General features: G+C 37.8%; 5 protein-coding genes across 5 annotated transcripts; 2 read left to right on the top strand and 3 right to left on the bottom strand.

Moving 5' to 3' along the window:
• Window positions 1-1,000: 1,000 nt before the first annotated feature.
• On the bottom strand, window positions 1,001-1,563 carry RO3G_10761 (uncharacterized protein; the record flags this gene model as incomplete). The annotated part of the gene is made up of 2 exons (XM_067665345.1): window positions 1,001-1,017; window positions 1,074-1,563. 2 exons carry the CDS (start codon window positions 1,561-1,563, stop codon window positions 1,001-1,003), a joined length of 507 nt encoding a protein of 168 aa, XP_067521446.1.
• A 570-nt stretch (window positions 1,564-2,133) lies between these two features.
• Window positions 2,134-4,535, top strand: RO3G_10760 (uncharacterized protein; the record flags this gene model as incomplete). Its single annotated transcript, XM_067665344.1, has 12 exons — window positions 2,134-2,153; window positions 2,243-2,271; window positions 2,356-2,561; window positions 2,612-2,752; window positions 2,805-2,867; window positions 2,927-2,960; window positions 3,013-3,287; window positions 3,338-3,585; window positions 3,638-3,846; window positions 3,894-3,966; window positions 4,020-4,203; window positions 4,251-4,535. The coding sequence occupies 12 exons, from the start codon at window positions 2,134-2,136 to the stop codon at window positions 4,533-4,535; spliced, it is 1,767 nt and encodes a 588-aa protein (XP_067521445.1).
• A 5,636-nt stretch (window positions 4,536-10,171) lies between these two features.
• On the top strand, window positions 10,172-13,761 carry RO3G_10759 (uncharacterized protein; the record flags this gene model as incomplete). Its single annotated transcript, XM_067665343.1, has 8 exons — window positions 10,172-10,349; window positions 10,399-10,659; window positions 10,707-11,234; window positions 11,288-11,699; window positions 11,890-12,094; window positions 12,153-12,465; window positions 12,516-12,677; window positions 12,725-13,761. The coding sequence occupies 8 exons, from the start codon at window positions 10,172-10,174 to the stop codon at window positions 13,759-13,761; spliced, it is 3,096 nt and encodes a 1,031-aa protein (XP_067521444.1).
• Window positions 13,762-14,076: 315 nt separating this feature from the next.
• RO3G_10758 (uncharacterized protein) lies at window positions 14,077-14,767 on the bottom strand (the record flags this gene model as incomplete). Its single annotated transcript, XM_067665342.1, has 2 exons — window positions 14,077-14,621; window positions 14,677-14,767. 2 exons carry the CDS (start codon window positions 14,765-14,767, stop codon window positions 14,077-14,079), a joined length of 636 nt encoding a protein of 211 aa, XP_067521443.1.
• Window positions 14,768-17,029: 2,262 nt separating this feature from the next.
• RO3G_10757 (uncharacterized protein) lies at window positions 17,030-17,314 on the bottom strand (the record flags this gene model as incomplete). The annotated part of the gene is made up of 1 exon (XM_067665341.1): window positions 17,030-17,314. The coding sequence occupies one exon, from the start codon at window positions 17,312-17,314 to the stop codon at window positions 17,030-17,032; it is 285 nt and encodes a 94-aa protein (XP_067521442.1).
• Between the last annotated feature and the right edge of the window lie 1,746 nt (window positions 17,315-19,060).

Here is a 19,060-nt window from a genome sequence, read left to right as displayed (position 1 = left end):
ACTGATTGTAGTTGACATTAATAAATATAAGTCTTAATACAAGATCATAATTAAAATAAAATAAAATACAAGTTTATTTAAATAAGATCATACAATCAATTCCAATTAAACATGTTCTTTTAGAATATGTATTGTATTCATGAGAGTTCTTTGATAAGAAGACGTATCAACTAAAATAACCAAATCCAATCCAATGTCAGGAATATTGCTAATCTTTCACATAATTGAAATAACGCGTAAAATAACGTTATTCAATTCAGTGAGGAATTCCCAGAATAAAAGATAATCTATGATAGACATACAAAAGAACAAATGAAAAGTTTTCATAATCATAATTAGAGATAACACTTGCTAAAGTACCTGAATATTAGAAGAACGATCACAATACAAGATATCAAGCCACTCACTCAATAAGATATAAATACCTGCCTTCAATTAGAATAATTTTTACTAAAAACTTAAACTAAAATAAAGATCAGTCTCAAAAAGTACTGTCGTATTCCAACATACTTCAATCATGATTCATATTCAATTTATAAAAAATCAGAGTAGTGAATACTTTACAAAGATTTATTTCAGTCTTTTCTCTATTATTCGGTCATAACTAATTCCACTCTTTTAACTCAATGCAAGTTTTTTTAATATAACTCCTGATGCGATGCGACATAAATGAAAAATCAGATCTACTTAATAAATAATTATAAAACAGTCCACTTGCATAACCAGGAACAGATCTTTACATTAACATTTATTCACACTACATCTACAGTTATAATTAATTAAAGTATCTTGAAAAGGATTTAATAAAACCTCCATGAAAATAATATAAATACCAGAGATTATAATATTAAATAAAGAGATAACTTTTTTAAGTCTCGTTGGATTTTAGTCTTTTTTATTCTTACGAGATAACACAAGTACATAAACTGTTTCTCGATCTTTGTTTCCACCTCCTTCTTTATTATTTTTATCATTATACAACAATTATAAACACCATACATTATCGCTCAATAATTTCTATATTAAAATAGTTTAGCCTATTTTTCTACTTTCTTCACTTTGCTTTCTTTTACCTCCTAAATCTTCAAAATCCAGATCTTGATTAAGCCCCATAATGGGATCTACTGTCTTTATGCCTACTTCTAGTTGAATTTCTTTTACTTTGTCCATAATCGCTTGATTTGCCAAATAGGTTTCCAAATGCACTTTATGATGAATGCTTGATTTCGACACCATCCACTGTTCAGCAAATGTATGACGTGCCTTTTTCATTGTATCTTCTTTACATGTCAAATTATTTGAATTCATAAAGGATTCGACATGTTTTTGTTTAAGCCCTGTCGGAAACGCTGCTGACCACTGATGAAGTTGATAATAGCAGTCTTCGAGTTCATTCAGCCATACCTGACAAAGACTATACAGACGACTGCATAAACCCATATAGACAAGGGCTAATGAAACAAAGTGTTCTAATTTCAGTAAAGTTGAATTAGCCCTGTAAGTCTCGACAAGAACAACTTTGAGTTTATCTAATATGAGGCTTGCACCAATGATTCGATGCATACTGTATTCTATTGATTCTTTGCTTGGTATAAAAGTCCAGTTTCCTGTACATTTGTCTAATCTATAGTCACAACATAAATATTCCTTTTTCTTCCCTCTTATTTTTGTGCATGTGTGCTCACGTTTTGACATTCCAAAAGGATAAATAAAGTCTTTCAAGTCCTTTATCAACAGCCAAGTTTTTTAATCTTTTAATCAGTTTCCTTAACTCCATTGACCTCTTGAATCGATGAAAAGGTCTCTGTTGATTAAGATTTTTATAATAAAGACGATCCAAAACTGCTACTTCGATCCAAAAGGTTTTTTGATTTCTAAAGAATTCAACAAATCCTTTTAATTTATCCAGCTGATCCTGATGATCTATTTTGACAGATTTATTGATGCGTACATTGGAAAGTATAAGATTAGGTGGTAAAGGAGGATCGAGTAGCGTATAATAAGGTGGAGGTGTCATTAATCGAGGAAAAAAAAAAAAAGTACTTTCTATTTGTTTTTTGTGCGGAGTCTTTATTTAAGGTGTTTTAATTTTAAATTCACGTCTAACTCTTTCTTTTCTTTTTTTTGTAAGCAATGCATAGAGATTTTAAACTGTAAAGATAGAGATGATGTTTTTTAAAAAAAAAAAAGATTATAGTAATACTCTATAATAGATATACTACCAAGGACTCGTATGTTATAGCTCCTGTACAATCAGAGTCTTTATTGTTGGTAAACCGAAAAGATGGTAGTTTGCAAATAACAGGTTGGCAAACGTCGCTACTTTTGACACACTTTATACTTACATACTTTTAGATAAACTTCCCACTCCAGTTGAGCAAGAAAGCACATTACATATCTATGGTATCATGGGTTTTATTCAGTTGTTATCGGGTGATTACATGTTGACTATCACTGAAAGAGAAGTTGTGGGTTCTATTAAAGGAAAGAATATTTATCGTATTGGTGCTTTTCAGATATTGCCCTTAGCTCGTCATTTGGATGCCTTGAGCGAAGAAGAAGTAAGATGATATAGAAAGGAACTGATGTATGTATTGATTATTTGAAATAGAAAACGCAAGAACAATATTATGTTAATTTATTAGAGACTCATCTTCGAACAAATACTTTTTATTTTTCATATGATTATGATTTGACTCAATCCATTCAAAAACAAACTCAATTAAATATGAATGATGCTTTATATAAAAGAGTAAGCCAAGATAGCTCGTCTATTTGGTTGTTGATTAAATGTTGTTTTATAGGCAGATGAAAGATTTTTTTGGAACCAATTTGTATCATCCAAATTAATTGATGCTAACGTAGATGTAAGGCATATAAATAGAGAGGTGCTTGAGCAGGAAGTTGATTGAAATATATTTTGTAGTTATCTGATTACATTCTGCCTGTCATGCAAGGATGTATAGTATATTTTTACAAAAAAGAAAGCAAACATTAAACTCCTCTGAATAGTTGTAGAAATGAACTCTTGTAAAGTAAACAACAAATCCTTTGTTTGGGGCTTAATCACCCGCAGAAGTAGACATCGTCCTGGTACACGTTACTTTTCCCGTGGTATTGATGAGTACGGACATGTATCCAATTTTGTAGAAACCGAACAATTTGTGTTGTATGCAGATGCTCAACTTTCCTTTGTTCAAACCAGAGGATCTATTCCTGTCTATTGGGCACAAATCATTAACCTCAAGTATACACCCAGACTTTGGATTGGTGAAACCAGAAAGAGTGTAAGCTCTGAAAATGTAAAAACATACTCTGATGCTTACACATACTATAGCTGGCTGCTGCTCGCGCTCATTTTGATGAACAAATTCGACTTTATGGGCCTCAAACTCTAATTAATTTGGTCAATAAGAAAGGGTATGAATTGCCAATGGGTCAAGCTTATGCTCGTACTGTTGAACAGCTGAATGATCCTCGATTACATTACATTCACTTTGATTTTCATGCTGAATGCTCTAAAATGCGATGGCATCGTATTGATCTTTTGATTAACCAATTAAAGGACACATTAGCAGAAGAAGGGTAATAGGAAAGAAATGGGTGAAGGAGAGGATACTGATCATGATGTGTGTAGATACTTGTATGTAGACGCTCAAGGAGCAGTGAAAAAAACACAGACGTCCGTCATTCGTACCAACTGCATGGATTGCTTAGATCGTACCAATGTAGTCCAAAGCACAATCGCTCGGTATGTCTTGACTCAGCAATTGCGTGAACTTGGCATCCTTGGATCTGAACAAAAATTGGAAGATCAAGAGGAATTGATGATTGCTTATAGAAATAGTACGTAGCATGTGCTTGTACGAATTAAACTTACATCTTTTGCATAGTTTGGGCTGACAATGCAAATGGTGTCAGTTGTGTTTACTCTGGTACTGGTGCCCTCAAAACCGATTTCACAAGGTAACCATAATGAGTAAAGGCAGTAGGGTGATGAATACTGATACCCTCAATAGAACCGGCCAGCGCACAAAGGTGGGTGCATTACAAGATTTACAAAATTCAATTGTTCGATACTGCAAAAACAACTTTATGGACGGTTTCCGTCAAGATTCATTTGATTTATTCCTTGGTAGATATCGTCTTGGTCAAAAACCTCTTGTTATTAATGAAGACAACCGATCTCTTCGTATCCGCGTCGTAAGTATAAACTGCAAATAGACATGGACGAGTCTAACGTGTCTCAGGTACCTTATATCATGTTCTTTGCTTTATTCATGCTCTTCATAAACATCCTTCGTCCAAGCTACTCTGGTTTCAAGTCTGTCACGTCCTATATTTTGCTTTTATTGTTTTGGGTCTCTGTCTTGATTTCGGGTGTTCGATTTGCAACTAAACATGGTGATCAATTTGTTCAGTGGCCACGTCTGCTTCCATTGCCATCCACGGAAGAAATTGAAGAAATACCTACGATGGCGGAAAAGGAAGGAAGCATGGCACCTCCTGAGTTTGCAAAGACTGATGTCATTTGATAATAAAGAACAGGGTTGATTTGTTTGTGTAAATTTAGTTCATATGATGTCGTTTTGATCATGTGTATTCCAAGAAATCGAATCGTATAGGCCACCATTTTCAGTTTTGTCAGCTATAGCATCCACTTCATCTTTTATTTATAAGCTTAATGAAACCAGAATCAATTCTCTTTGTTTCTTTTGTGAAGGAAGAGGGTTTGATTTCACATAGAAATTCCACTCGAGACAAATCGTTTGTGTTTGCACAGAGAGAGAGAGCAAATTCTTTTGAGCTTTATTCTTTTAAAATGACATGGATAAAAGTAGGAAGAATGGATAAACATACTACAAAACAAAAGGTATTCTTATCATTTCAAAGCCCCTTCCTTTTATGTCTGTTATATATAATACAGTGCTTCCACTCTCAATTGGTCGCTTTGCCGAAAAGTTTGGTCTACTTTTCGAATTCAATGGGTCGGATTTTGGAAGCTTGTTTGGGCAGGCTTTTGAGAACCAATTGACCACTTTATGGATTGAATTAATCAGCGTCAAAACTTAATGGTACATTGTACTTTCCGATCTGATCTTCTTACTATCTCTTGTAGTTTTCAGTTTTGATTGTATCATATATCCATCCAATCTACTATTTAAATCATTTCCTTCTTGTATTTACTATAAGCTCTCTCCCTGATTTTTACTCTAATAAACGAGAACAAGAGACTCACTTTTTTTTTATATATATACCCATTTATTGTATCGTTAAATCTCACAGATCAGATTACATTGTGAGCAAAGAAAAAATGCAGTTTATATTATTATAAAAAAGAATCCAAAGATTCAAGAGGGCGTCATTTTTTTATAATGATCTTTGGACTGGCCTCTTTCTGCAGTCGAATTTGTTTATGGCGTCTTCATCAAGCAATAAAGTTTCTCTAGTAAAAACCTCCATCTCAGGTTTGACAGGAAGTCTGTCAACTACAATCTTCTGAACACACTCGTGTTCTCTAAAATATAAATTGATGAGATATTGCTTAATCTGATGCTTACAGATTGTTTACCTCAAGAACTCCTTCAAGTCCTCGACGTTTGTTGTTAGACTGGCATAGTCCAAAGTAACCAGAATTACTCCGGACTCAGAAACTCGTAAAAACTCCAACATATCTAAAAAGCAGGACATCATATTAATTCAACTCATCTTTAACATGTATTACCTTTAGTCGAGCCATCTGCTCCTTCGAAGCCCATTTGGTCAGCATCTCGTGTGTTTAAAGGATCATTTGCTGATGAGCATTCTGAGACGAAGACCTCTTGTACTAAAGATCGAGTCTTCAACTTGTCAATCATTATTCTCAATAACCTGGCTCTCTTTTCCTTGTCTTTTTCTCCTGGAGATTTTCGGGCGTACCCGATAATATTAAAGCCATTTTTTTGTTCTTGAATGAATTCTTTGAACTTGTTGTCATATTGGATGATGTTTTGCAAGACATTACCTACAAATTAACTGTTAGTAAGGATGTCGGAACAGAACACTTTTATTTCACCTTGGTATTTGTTATCTAGCACATAGAGGTTCCAATACCTCACATTTGAGCCATTAGTATCTTTGATTCTTTTGTGCACGGATTTGTTTGATGATAAAAATTTTAGATTGTTCTTTCCACAGAAAGAGCTAAAGCTGTTGAGCGTTTTATTATTGAAATATGTTGAATGCTTCAATGTTTCTGTGAAAATGTCTGCCAATGACATTGCCTCCAAGATGTAAGTTTCACTAATTACACCAGGTTCAGCAGAATATACTTCGTTCATAAACTTCATGACTTGAGCTTTAGTTTCTAAATGATTTTATTGTAAATCAGTGAAATCATCAAAACTGAAGACTGAAAATCATACCTAGCTTTGCCCAAACTTATTTCTCTTGATGTTTCTTTAGTCAAGTACTCCTTGAATACAAAAGAGTTTCCGTATAGCCTGGGTTTCAGTACAAGCATAGGAACCATAGAATCATTCAAGTAGCACACTTCGTGTTTATCGCATAATGGCTGAAACTTTTCTAGAGCTTTGGCAACGTTTTCTTGGTTGAACGGTAATATATGCAGAATGCGTGGTTGCGACTGATGAAAACCATGATCTTTTTATGCAAATGAAAAAGAAAGAGCATGAAAATACTCGTAAATTTTCGTTTTGACAAAAAAAAAAAAAAAAAGAAGACATAACCACGGTTATGATCACTGTATAATTACTTTGTGCTTATGGTCATACTTTTCTGTTTTAAGAAAAAATACATGTCGATCCTTGCCTGAGTATATGTTATATTTAGTTCCTTTTTTTTGGGGCTCGCTCCAACCACATGAACACCAGATTCCTCGCCTAACGACGACTCAAAATAATTATCCTTTTTGACATCTTCCTAAGGTTTGTTTGTTTTTTTTTAGGGGGAATAAAGGAATCTCATACTGGCTTACTTTGTTTATCATCAAAGGTGTCTCCTCTTCTATCTTTGTGATAAAAAATCATTTCGGAGTCTACCATTAAGTTTTGACGCTGATTAATTCAATCCATAAAGTGGTCAACTGGTTCTCAAAGGTCTGCCCAAACAAGCTTCCAAAATCCGACCTATTGAATTCGAAAAGTAAACCAATTGAGAGTGGAAGCACTGTAAAATAGTAAGCATTGAGAGCAAACCCAACGGTCCCTATTAAATTAACTTTCATACCTCAAAATCAAAAAGTTGTCACCCAACGGACCCTATTAGCGGCCCTATTAAAGTTAATAGGTCTTAAAATTTCGCCCAAAGGTATTAAAGTGAATAGGAATTATCAGACCTATTGTGAGATTGGAGTTTGTAAGGTTTTTGTAGTATAAAGTAGGCTTGTTATAAAGAGTTTTTGACTTGAGACCAAGGTTTTGGATAGTGTTTGGTTTCCAAAATAGTAGTAGATTGAATGCAAGTTCACTTGTAATAAGTAACCACCAGATCTTATTAAATAAATCAAACTATTTTGAGTAAAGTAAAGTAAAAAGATAAAATAAAAGGGATTACAATGAAGTATACATGCTTTAAGGGAATTCTTGTTCTTGACGTTAAGTAAAATAAAAGAAAAACAAAAGAAATTTACTTTGAGCGATATTTATTATTCATACGTATTTGTTTATATTTTTCTGGATTTGAACCAGTTAGATGAAAGTCAAAGGTTGCCAAAGTTTGCTGCATTGCATTACACTATTATCTTTCGTGTAACGCTATATGTAAATCATGTTAATAATGGATCTTTAACTTTCTCGCTTATACGTCGCCTCAGAATGCATTCAGTTGAGTTCTCTATACACTAAGAATGCAATAAGTTGATGGATGATTGCGTTTTTAGATTAAATAAAGCTGAATTTTACTATGATAAACATTGCAAAACAACTTCAACTACATCGTTGAATTTTCTGACATACAAAAATATTCAACAACGCAGTTGGCAGAGTAATTATGGATTTTGAAGTGCATAGAGTGATATCCGTATTCATAAGCTACCTGGTGAGTGGCAGCCGCCATTTTCTGGTAAGGTAAAAATCTAGCTTTGCTAGTAGTCTTGCGCTTATACTGAAGAAAGCGGTAACCCTTAAGTTAAATGACTTTACTGATAAATACGCTTCGGCGCATTTTGAAGGGGCAGAAAAAAGTTTTTTGTCGTAGGTTGGTGATAACAAGAAGCCATCTGCAATGAGTCGAAGACGATCCCCGATGCGATCTTGGTTGGCTACTTTATGACCAGAAAGTGACCTGACATAGTGGCTTTCTTCGTCATATTCAAGATGAAAGCCTTTCAAAGCAAGAAGATATTAATTTGCTACGTTTTGGAACTGATTCAATTTGCTGAATCGTTCTTCTATAGCTGCGTAAACATCGTCAGAGCTCATGTCAATTTTAAAAGATATAGTGTAGAAATGTTAATAGGGTCCGACTTAATAGGAACCATAAAGTGACATCCTCACAAAAGGTATTAACTATTTAACTCCGACCGATTAAATTTAATACTTTAATAGGGACTGTTGGGTTTGCTCTAATATGTAGTGTGCCACAGAAGAAGATTTCCAACACATATTCGCTTTTGAACGATTAGACCAGCCAATGATGGCTTTAATTCCTTCTTTCATGGCTCGACTTGATTTCTTTCATATATAATAGGAATATAAATAAAAAGATAACAATTGATAAATTTAGGTTATCTTGGACATGTTCTCTCTCTTTTTTTTTATTTTATATAGAAAGTGTGTATCTTTCGACATGTGCATCATATCGTTATTATTTAATTTTACGGCTCTTTGTCAATATTCGAGGGATCCTTGTTTAATTTGGATCCGTTGAATGGGATTTAATTCGAAAAGGATGAAATTTCAATTAGACTGATACCATTTGTTAATGTCCACTCGATTATCCCACTGGAAAAATGAAAACAGTGAAACATAAAATGGCCAGCTTATATATATATCATGTTTCTTGGTTCAACCCTAGGAACCCATGATCCTTATCCAAGCGCTCGAGAGCAACTCTTTTCGATGGGGGTGTTTTATATACTGGTCACCCTCTTCAGTGTGCTTCTTGTTTAACACAATTGCTTTGTGTAGAGTGTTATTTTAACTTTTTTTGAAGTATCCTTTGTTATGGACAGGGGTTGAGTGATCTCTCATGGTAGGTTATGATGAACTGCCATCGTTTGTTTTGAATCGAAAGATTCTTCGGGTAGTGTTGCATCTTCTTTTACATTCTTTTGAAGAACAGTGATAATAGATAGTTTGCATCTCTCGATGAATAAAACTATGATCAAGTCAATCAGCTCATGAGTCTCTCGGATCTCTTTGTCGTGTAAGGACGAGAAAGAAGTCATGCAATACAAACTACGTCTTAGACTATAACCATGTGGTTTAAATGATGTAGACTGTTTATTGTACAATGTACGATATACAATTAAAACCTGTGAAAGAATGTGACAAGTGATCTCACATGTCACTAAGGAAATCACCCAATAGATAAAAGTATAAATCAAAACAACCATGAACCTCTTTCTACATTTGATAGCCTCCCTTTCAATCTTTTCATTTATTCATTGTTCTTCACACGTCTTACCAGGCTCTTTCGATAGATTCGATGGACATTCAAAGAATACAACATGAAGGCATTGAATGCAGTGAGGTAGGATCGATATTATGCCAATACGGATAAAAGACTGGGTCTTACACTTACCTTTATCTGATTGTATCACTCCATTGGGAATTTTGATAGCTACGATCCTCCGATTTTGCTAGCGTCCTGTAGCAGTACGGATGTTCAGCTGTGCCTCAACAAAGATAGGTTATATGCTTGAAAGCAGATGGATGTTTTTAGAGGTTGAAAGGGCATCGCATGTTCCATCCGCAGGTTGGATACGGCCCTGTTGAAAATACAAATTAGAAATTAGTCAGGTTTTACGTGGCCACCCCTCTTTCACTCTCCGAACATGACTAAGCGAGTGTTCCTTTTTATGCAGATGGTTTAAAAAAGGGGGGGGGGCGGACATGATGACAAAGTGAGGCTGTGTTCATGATTGGATAGGGTGCTGGCTTACAAATCCAAGGAGGCTCTATAAAAAGAGAGAGAGAGGTACTTGAAACATTTTGTTTTTATTGAAACAATGTCAAAAGTTGTCTACGATTATCTTGTGATTGGAGGTGGTTCGGGTGGTCTTGCTGCTGCCAGACGTGCGAGTGGTATTCACGGTGCGAAGGTCGCTCTGGTCGAAGTCCAGTCGAGGTTAGGAGGAACCTGCGTGAATGTGGGGTGTGTGCCAAAGAAGGTGATGTGGAATGCCGGTAAGTTGGTGATGACCCATCCGATAAGCTATGAGCTCATTCTCACTAGCTTCCATTGCTGAATCGCTTCGTGACGCAAAACAATATGGTTTCGGTGACCATGAAGCCAACTTTGATTGGCAGTTTTTCAAACAAAAGAGAGACGCCTATATTCAACGACTCAATGGCATCTACCAAAGAAACTTGGAGAACGACAAGGTAGAACGGTTTGAAGGATTTGCGAGTTTTGTCGACAAGCACACGATCCGCGTACAGACCTCCGACACGGCGTCTTTTGAACTTCAGGCCAAGAAGATCTTGATTGCCACAGGTAAGTCCCAGAGAAGGGAAAAGATGGTGGGGTAACATGTTCTCTAGGTGGTCATCCCATCATCCCAGATATTCCCGGTGCTCATCACGGTATTGACTCGGATGCCTTTTTTGATCTTGAACAGCAACCCGAGCGTGTGGCTGTGATCGGTACAGGTTACATCGGTATCGAGTTGGCTGGGATCTTTAATACCTTGGGCACCAAGACCACGGTCTTTTCACGTACCAAGCACATCCTTCGTAGCTTTGATACCATCATTCGTGATAACCTGTTGAAGGAAATGCAGAACGTGGGTGTCCATTTTGCATTTGAGTCGAGTGTCAAGAGCCTTGTACGAGAAGACAGTGGGGCGATCCGTGTAGAATACCATGTCCATGGTGTGGCTCATTCCTTGGAGGTCGACACAGTCCTCTGGGCCGTCGGTCGTTTGCCCAACATCAAGAAATTGAATTTAGAATCCGTGGGTGTTCAATTGACAGACAAGGGACACATTGCTGTGGATGAATACCAAAATACATCTATTCAGGATATTTATGCTTTGGGTGATGCTATTGGCAAATCTGAATTGACACCAGGTAGATAGAATACAAAGATGAGAAAAGTGGAATTCATCTAATCTGCTTTTTAGTGGCCATTGCTGCTGGTCGCAAGTTATCGGATCGTTTGTTTGGCGGTGATCAATTCAAGGCATCCAAACTGGATTATGAAAATATCCCAACTGTTGTCTTTTCTCATCCAACAGCAGGCACTGTTGGTTTAACGGAAGATCAAGCTCGTGAAAGATATGGTGATGAGAATGTGAAGGTCTATACCTCCAAATTTATCAACATGTATTTCTCCATGCTTGAACATAAGGAACCCACGGCTTATAAGCTTGTGGTGACAGGACCTGAGGAAAAGGTGGTGGGTGTTCATCTTTTGGGTAGAGGCAGTGATGAAATCCTTCAAGGATTTGGTGTGGCTGTACGTATGGGTGCTACCAAGGCTAACTTTGATGCATGTGTTGCTATTCATCCAACAGCTGCTGAAGAATTGGTAACGTAAAATACACACTGGTTGTCTTTATTGTATAGTCCAGCTAACGTTTTTGTCATCCTAGGTTACCATGCGATAATAAGATTGATAATAATAAACAATTCCTACTTTCTCATCTCTAATACTTTTATGCGCTAAAAAAAAAAAAAAAAAAAATTAAATTCCAGTTGTTTTATCTTTTATAGATTTTGACAGGTTACCCATGTTGAAATTCAAACAGGCCATTGCTGAGCAGTTATCCAAACATGTATCGACATGTCCCAACAAGATCATAAAGGGCTTTAAAATACCCAATAAGAGAAAACAAGGCGATCTATCCATTTCAATGTTTGATTTAGATCCTTCTTTAAAGAAATCAGGACAACAACTTCCACTACAGGCACAAGCCATCATCACCAAAGTACACCGTTTAAGAAAGGAAAAAGAAAAAAAAAAGTGTTGACCCATGTTTTGTTTAGATTGATGCCAATCAATATATAGACAAAGTCACTGTAGACGGCTTAAAATTATCGTTTCAATTCAAACCAAAAGAATTCACTCAACACGTCTTGACCCAAGTCTTTCAACAACGCAGTCGCTATGGCTGGGCTGATCTGCCAGCGGGGAACAAGACGGTGTTGATTGACTATAGTTCACCCAATATTGCTAAAAAGTTTCATGTGGGCCACTTGAGAAGTACGATTATTGGCAACTTTGTGAGAAGGATCCATGAAGAATTGGGGTATAAAGTGATTGGGATGAATTATTTGGGTGATTGGGGTAAACAATACGGTAAGTCAGAAAAGAAATCTCTGATCAGGACACTCATCGGATGAGGAAAGGTTTGCTGGCGGTTGGCTATGAAAAATATGGAAATGAAGTGGAATTAGAAAGGGATCCTATTCGTCATTTGTATGATGTGTATGTAAAGATTAATGCGGATGCAAAAGAGGATGAAAGTGTGCATGTTCAAGCCAATCAATATTTTAAAAGAATGGAAGAAGGTAAGGGATCGGTATGTAGGGGCGGATCGAGAGACTGATCAAACTAGATGATCCTGAGGCTTTGTCGAGATGGAATAAGATGAGGGAGATGAGCATACGTTCGTATGAGGAAGTCTATAAGCGATTGGATGTTAAGTTTGATGTGTACTCGGGTGAATCTGAAGTGAAAGGTTACGTTCCTCAAGTATACAGCTTATTAGAACAACGCAATCTATTGCAACAAGCACCGGACGGCAAGGCCTATGTTGTCGACCTGACAGAGCACGGACTGGGCAAGGTTCCCGTCAAGAGATCCGATGGGACATCGCTTTATGTGACACGCGATTTGGCCAGTATCCTGATGAGACGAGAACGGTATCCGTTTGAAAAGGCAATCTATGTTGTGGGGAATGACCAAGAATTTTATTTCAAACAAGTCTTTCAGATTGCAAAGATGATGCTGCCTGATGTAGAGCTTGAATTAGAGCATGTAGGGTTTGGATTGATCAAGGGGATGTCAACCAGACGAGGTGAGGTCGTCTTTCTGGAAGACCTTTTGAACAAAGTACAGAGGATGAATAAAGATTATATGGAAAATAATGAAAAATGCCAAGCAGAGAACATTGAGGAAGTAGCCGATACGTTGGGTGTGTCAGCGATCATGATACAAGACATGAAAACAAAACGAGCCTTGGGTTATGACTTTTCTTGGGATCGGATGGTCAGTCGAGAGGGTTATACGGGTGTTCGGGTACAGTACGCTCATGTCAAGGCCTGTGGGATCGAAAGAAACTTTCCTCTGGCGATATCATCCGAATGTGATTTTTCAATCTTGAAGGAACCAGAGGCGTACAATCTGGTTCATACCATCTCGCAATTTCCTGATATTGTCGAAAGAGCATTTGACACACTAGAGCCATCGATGATCACTGGTTACCTGTTTGATTTAATGACAGCAACCAATGGTGCTTATAAACGGCTACAAGTCGTACGTCAAAGTCCAGAAGTGGCCAAGGCAAGAATGTTGCTCTTTTGGTCCGCTAGAACTACTTTGAGAAATGGATTGTATCTTCTTGGTATTAATAGAGTATTGGAAAAGATGTAAAATAAATTTTAATCGTACCGTACGACTTTACCCTTTTTAATTCAACATGGTTCTCGATGGAAAAGACAATTCTGAATTCTGTGAAACATCTCCCTCTTTCTTTGAATAGAAACAGGCCGATGGATTCTTGTGAAACAAACATAAAAAAAAACAAATGGTTTTTCTGTAAAAAGATGCATCTCTACTCCCCTTTGCAGATCAAATGAGAAAGGGATGTAAGACAAGAAAGAATTGGTTTTTGTTTGATACACGTGGGAAATCAAAATGAAAGGTTTTATATGTTTGTGTTACTAAAAGTAAAAAAAAGGGTATTTTCTATAATGTAGGTTCATGAACCATTGGAATCAAATAAACCACCTGTTCTTTTACGATCAGTGGCATTTCTCCTTGTGCCACAAATCCAAAGGATTCAAAGAATTTGACAGACTTTGTGTCATTGATCACTTCAACGTAGATTGGCACGTTGACTTTTTCCAAAAGATAAGTCATCAAGGCCTTACCGTATCCTTTGCCTTGCTCTTGTACAAGTACACCAATGAAACTGATGATGATATATTTTGGGTATTCAGCCATGATATGGCGGCGTATTTTATCAAGAGCAGATTTGTGTCCACAAAAGGATAATAAGCGTGCGTACTTGGATGTCTGAATCAGTTGTGACCAGTGACAGGGTTGATCGGACCAGACCAGGACACCTTTGCATCCCTCCACTTGAATGGCAGAGCTTCGATTCCATGCGGTTTGAATCATGTTTCTGAATAGATTGAAAAGTACAGCCTCACTCTTTTCAAAATAAGTCTTTAACGTCTTGTTGGATTGATATGCCTCAGTCAAAATATGAGCTGCTTCTTTAATGGCGCCTGTTTTTAATTCATTAATTTTTTTTTTCTATTTTTTTTTTTTTTTTTTTTTTACTTTTAATGACCGGGCGAACATTGAGTTCTTCTTGATCGGGTTGAATGGATATCTTGCGAGATATACGGCGCTCGTCGATAGCAACTGGCATACAACAGACAGAAAAGGTTGAGAGATAAATAGAAAAGGATGAGGAAGAAAAAAAAAATGAGTTGAAAAGATGTTGAAAATTACTTTTTTTTTTTTTTTATTTTATAGAAAAACCAAAGTAATACAAACAGTCTCGACCGATGCACGGGCTCATCCATTTTCTATCGTTTGATTCTTTTTAATTGTTTACATCAAACCAAATCAGGATTGAATGTCGATAGCTTTACAAGTGGCACCGACCCTTGAGTGATTAAAACAGAAGAAACCATAAATAAACAAAAGAGCAAAAGGGTGTTGTAATTCATTGTCAGACATTTCTTATATCTTGCATGTCTCACTTACTTTTTCACGAGTCAACAGCTTGATGCTAAAGTGCATAGAATAGTGCTTTTTTTTTATTAAAAAAAATAATAAAAAAAAAAGTAGATAACTACAGTTAGCTCAGGGCTACTAAAAATGGTTTGATGTCGTTTTTTTTTTTTTTTTTTATAAAAAAAAGAAAAAGAAAAAAAAATAAAGAGCTGATATTACTAAATACTGAATAGATTGCCTTTGCTTATTGTTTGTTTGTGTACATACAGATTATAGTTCAAGTAGTGTAGATGTAATAGATAACATTGCTATTATCTATCAATTCTATTCTTTAAATTAAAACCATCTGTCCGCTCCTCCCTAAATGGAATACAAACTTGCCGCTGCGACACTTAAGATTTCTATGAATGCAACTGCGCATCTCACTTTCAATCTTATCACATAAAATGAACAAGACCAGAATAGAACATGAGTCTACGCCACTGCTTCTCCTTCAGCCAAGACATGCGGCACCCATGCCTATTCTAGGATACGTTCCGCTCATGTCACCCTTAAAACCTGCCATTTAAAATCAAAACAGACTGACTTTGATCTACTGTGCCCCTCATTCCCACTCTCCCCAAACGATCCATTGTCAAACAGCATCTCTTCCACTTTTCCCATACTCAAAGTCAACACGATAAGATGCAGGGAGATAAAGTGTCTGCTTGTGAACGTCTTGGGGCTCTATCGACAGCTGGAAAGGCTTGATCCAAAGAATCCATGTTTTATTCCTCCTACGTACACATGGTCTATCCGGTTGAAAACAAGTCTGATCTTTGGCTTGTCCTAACGATCTTCTTATGCAACTGAACATGTCTCCTTTTATTTCCTCGTGATTGAAATGAACTCACAGAGCGATGGCCACAGCCAATTTCCTTACACATAAAAGGTTTCTTTTTGCTTATATCCCAACCACCATAGGATGATGCATAAAGGTTGACTAAAAAAAATAGAATAAATGCATTGAGCCTTATCACTTTCTGTACGAGTGAAAAAAATAATAATAATGAATAAACAGCTTACATTATCACCACATTTTCTACCAGGCAACTTTTTTTTAAGAAGGTTCATGTCAAGTTGTTAAATTTCAAATTAATGAATCCAAGACAGCATCAAACGTTGTTCCTTGTTGATCACCATGATGAACAGTCTGTTCTAAAACATATTTGACTATGGATCTTTATCCTGACTTGATTCATACAAAGGGGAAAACACAACACGCAGCCAATACCCACCATCAGCTCAAAACACTGACTAATCTCTTCCTCCTTTAAAAATCCCATTGCGTTGATTGCAGTTCTTTATTGTAGATCGATAAAAGCAAATGCGTCCTTAAAGTAGTTTGTTATGAACTGAGAAAGAAAAAAAAAAGACGAGTTTTTAGTATGTTATTGAATACATAGTGCTCTTTAACTAAACAAGGCACCAAACTGAAACAATGAAGGTTTCTTTGTATGAAATACAGCCAAATGTTTCATCCTTGTTACACCGATCCTTTATTTTTGAGGGGGGTGAGCCTGTTGTCAAAGCATAAGAGGACAGCTTGGCTCTTGTGCTCAGGGTGTGTCCGATGGATGAACAAGTGTTTGGATCACTCCTACGATCATCAAAGCGATCGATGCCTCTTTACAAAACCTTTCTCAGTCAGATGATGCATAGGTTGGGATGGAGGCTGAGAGTGGGAAAACTTTCAAGAAAACAAGCATCTAAAGACCTAGGCACACTTCATGTCACTGCCTTTTGTGCTTATACTTCAGGTGGGTCATCACACGTTCCTCTCTGTGATTCTTTTTCAATCGAGATCAAAGTGACCTTCTTCCCCTTCTTGATCTCCTGTCTGGGATCGAGACACATGTCTGTCATGACTCTGACTGGTCATCTAAATGAAACAGAGGCTTTTATTGATAGATCATCGAGGGGATTGATAAAAAGGGTAATCGGTATAACCTTTGAGATCATGCGTATAAAAAGTCGATCGATCATAAGGATTCAGTGGCCAGTGATGAAGAAGACGCTGAGGAAGATCTGGATTGGCAACAAACGCACGACCAAAGGACATCAAACAGTTGTTCTTTTCAGCATAGTCGATCGCAGCCTCTCTCGCGTTGGAATAGCCACCGGCGACAATGATCGGTCCCTTCCAGATCTTGCGGTAGGGTTCAATCGAGTCCTGGTCGACAAAGGTATCGACCATGACGTTGGCATGCGCCTGAACGAAATGAAGGTAGGCCAGATCGGGATGATGCTGCTGAAGTTGAGAGACGAGGTAACTCCAGGTGTCGACGACCGTGTCATCCGAGACGTCCTGGAAATCAGCCCCGGGTGTCAGACGAATCGCGGTACGGTGAGCCCCGATGGCGTCCACGATAGCGTCCACGACCTGGAGAGGAAAGCGCGTGCGGTTCGGGATACTGCCGCCATACGCATCCGTCCGTCGGTTACTGCTCGAGTTGATGAACTGATCCAAAAGATACCCATGCGAGCTGTGGATCTCGACCCCATCAAAGCCAGCTTCGATCGCGTTCAGCGCCGCCTGGCGGTACCGCGCGATCCAGTCTTGGATCTCAGCCACCGTCAGCGGTCGCGGCTGCTCATGATCGCCTCCCACAATGTAGTTCTTGCCTCGGGCGGGGATATCACTGGCCGAGACCACTTGCTCTCCGTTGGGGTTCAAGTCCCTCGAGCCCACACGGCCGACATGCCAGAGCTGCATGAAAATAACACCCCCTTTCTGATGCACTGCCTCCGTCACCTTTTGCCAGGCTTGGATTTGTTCCTCGGCATAGATCCCAGGCACATGTCTGTAACCGCCCGCAAGTCGATCGATGAACGTCGCTTCAGATATCATCAGCCCTCCTCGACTCGTTCGCTGTGAATAATATTCGACAAAGCTCTCTGTAGGAACTGCGTCCAGCGTGGCCCTGGCGCGAGTCAAGGGCGCCATCACCACCCGGTGTTCAAGTTGATGTTTTCCGATTTGGATGGGACTGAAAAGAGCTTTGGAAGCCATGTTGGACAAAGTGTGTCAGGTAAGTTGAAAGGAGGATGAAAAAAAAAGGTGGTGTTTATCACTCTATCGCTAGAAAATTTTTTATACTGCGCTTCTACTTTCAATCTACCGGTTGTTTCACAACTCCGCCCACTGGATGAACTCATTTGGATATTTGTGTGAGGTGAACTTGCTCAAAAAATCAGACCAAGTGGGTCAGATGTTTAAAACTATTTTGCCGAAAATAAATTGCCCAGTTTTTAGACCACTTTCTAGTCAAATATTAAAACTGACAGAGGTTCTTTATTCAGACGTTTACAGAATACATTGAATGCTGGATAAAATTTTGAATGTGTTCAAGTAGAACATTCTCGCTACCTTCCATCACCCTTGAAGAAAGAGTTTCTGCATCAGTCAATGACCTCGTCTGACTCGATCATTCAATACTTTCCAAACCATTTCGATGGGATTGAGTTCAGGTGAATAGGGTGGAAGGTATATACCTCCTTACTAATAGGATAAGATCAACAGCTTCAGGAGAATGGATTGAGGCATTAGCCATGACAATGTGACATCCTTTCATATCGGGAAATTTATCCACAATGTCGCGTGTGTCGCTGACGAACTGAACCTAGTGGCCAGCTGTAGTTTCTTTTGGTATAGTAGCTGATGTATCTCCAGGTGTTTTCCTTTCTTTTTAGCACCAATCACTTTTCTTGACATTACCTGGCTTTCGCATACTCACATTCACCACACCAAATGCTGATATTGCGCCGATCATTGTATGCGATACGCCTCTCGCAGAAGGTGATTCTATCCTTGCTGGTGCGCCTCGCCGTGACCGACCTCTGGAACGACGCATGTTCATATCAAATCCTACTTTATCAAAGAAAACACAGTTTTGCATGAAATGCAAGTCTTTTTGTAGCCATTCTTCAATCCATTTTGTAC

The sequence above is a fragment of the Rhizopus delemar genome, genomic scaffold (genome assembly GCF_000149305.1).
Source record: "Rhizopus delemar RA 99-880 supercont3.8 genomic scaffold, whole genome shotgun sequence".
Taxonomy (NCBI): domain Eukaryota; kingdom Fungi; phylum Mucoromycota; class Mucoromycetes; order Mucorales; family Rhizopodaceae; genus Rhizopus; species Rhizopus delemar.
The sequence above is the reverse complement of the archived record's forward strand: the minus strand, read 5'-3'. Positions and strand labels throughout refer to the sequence as shown.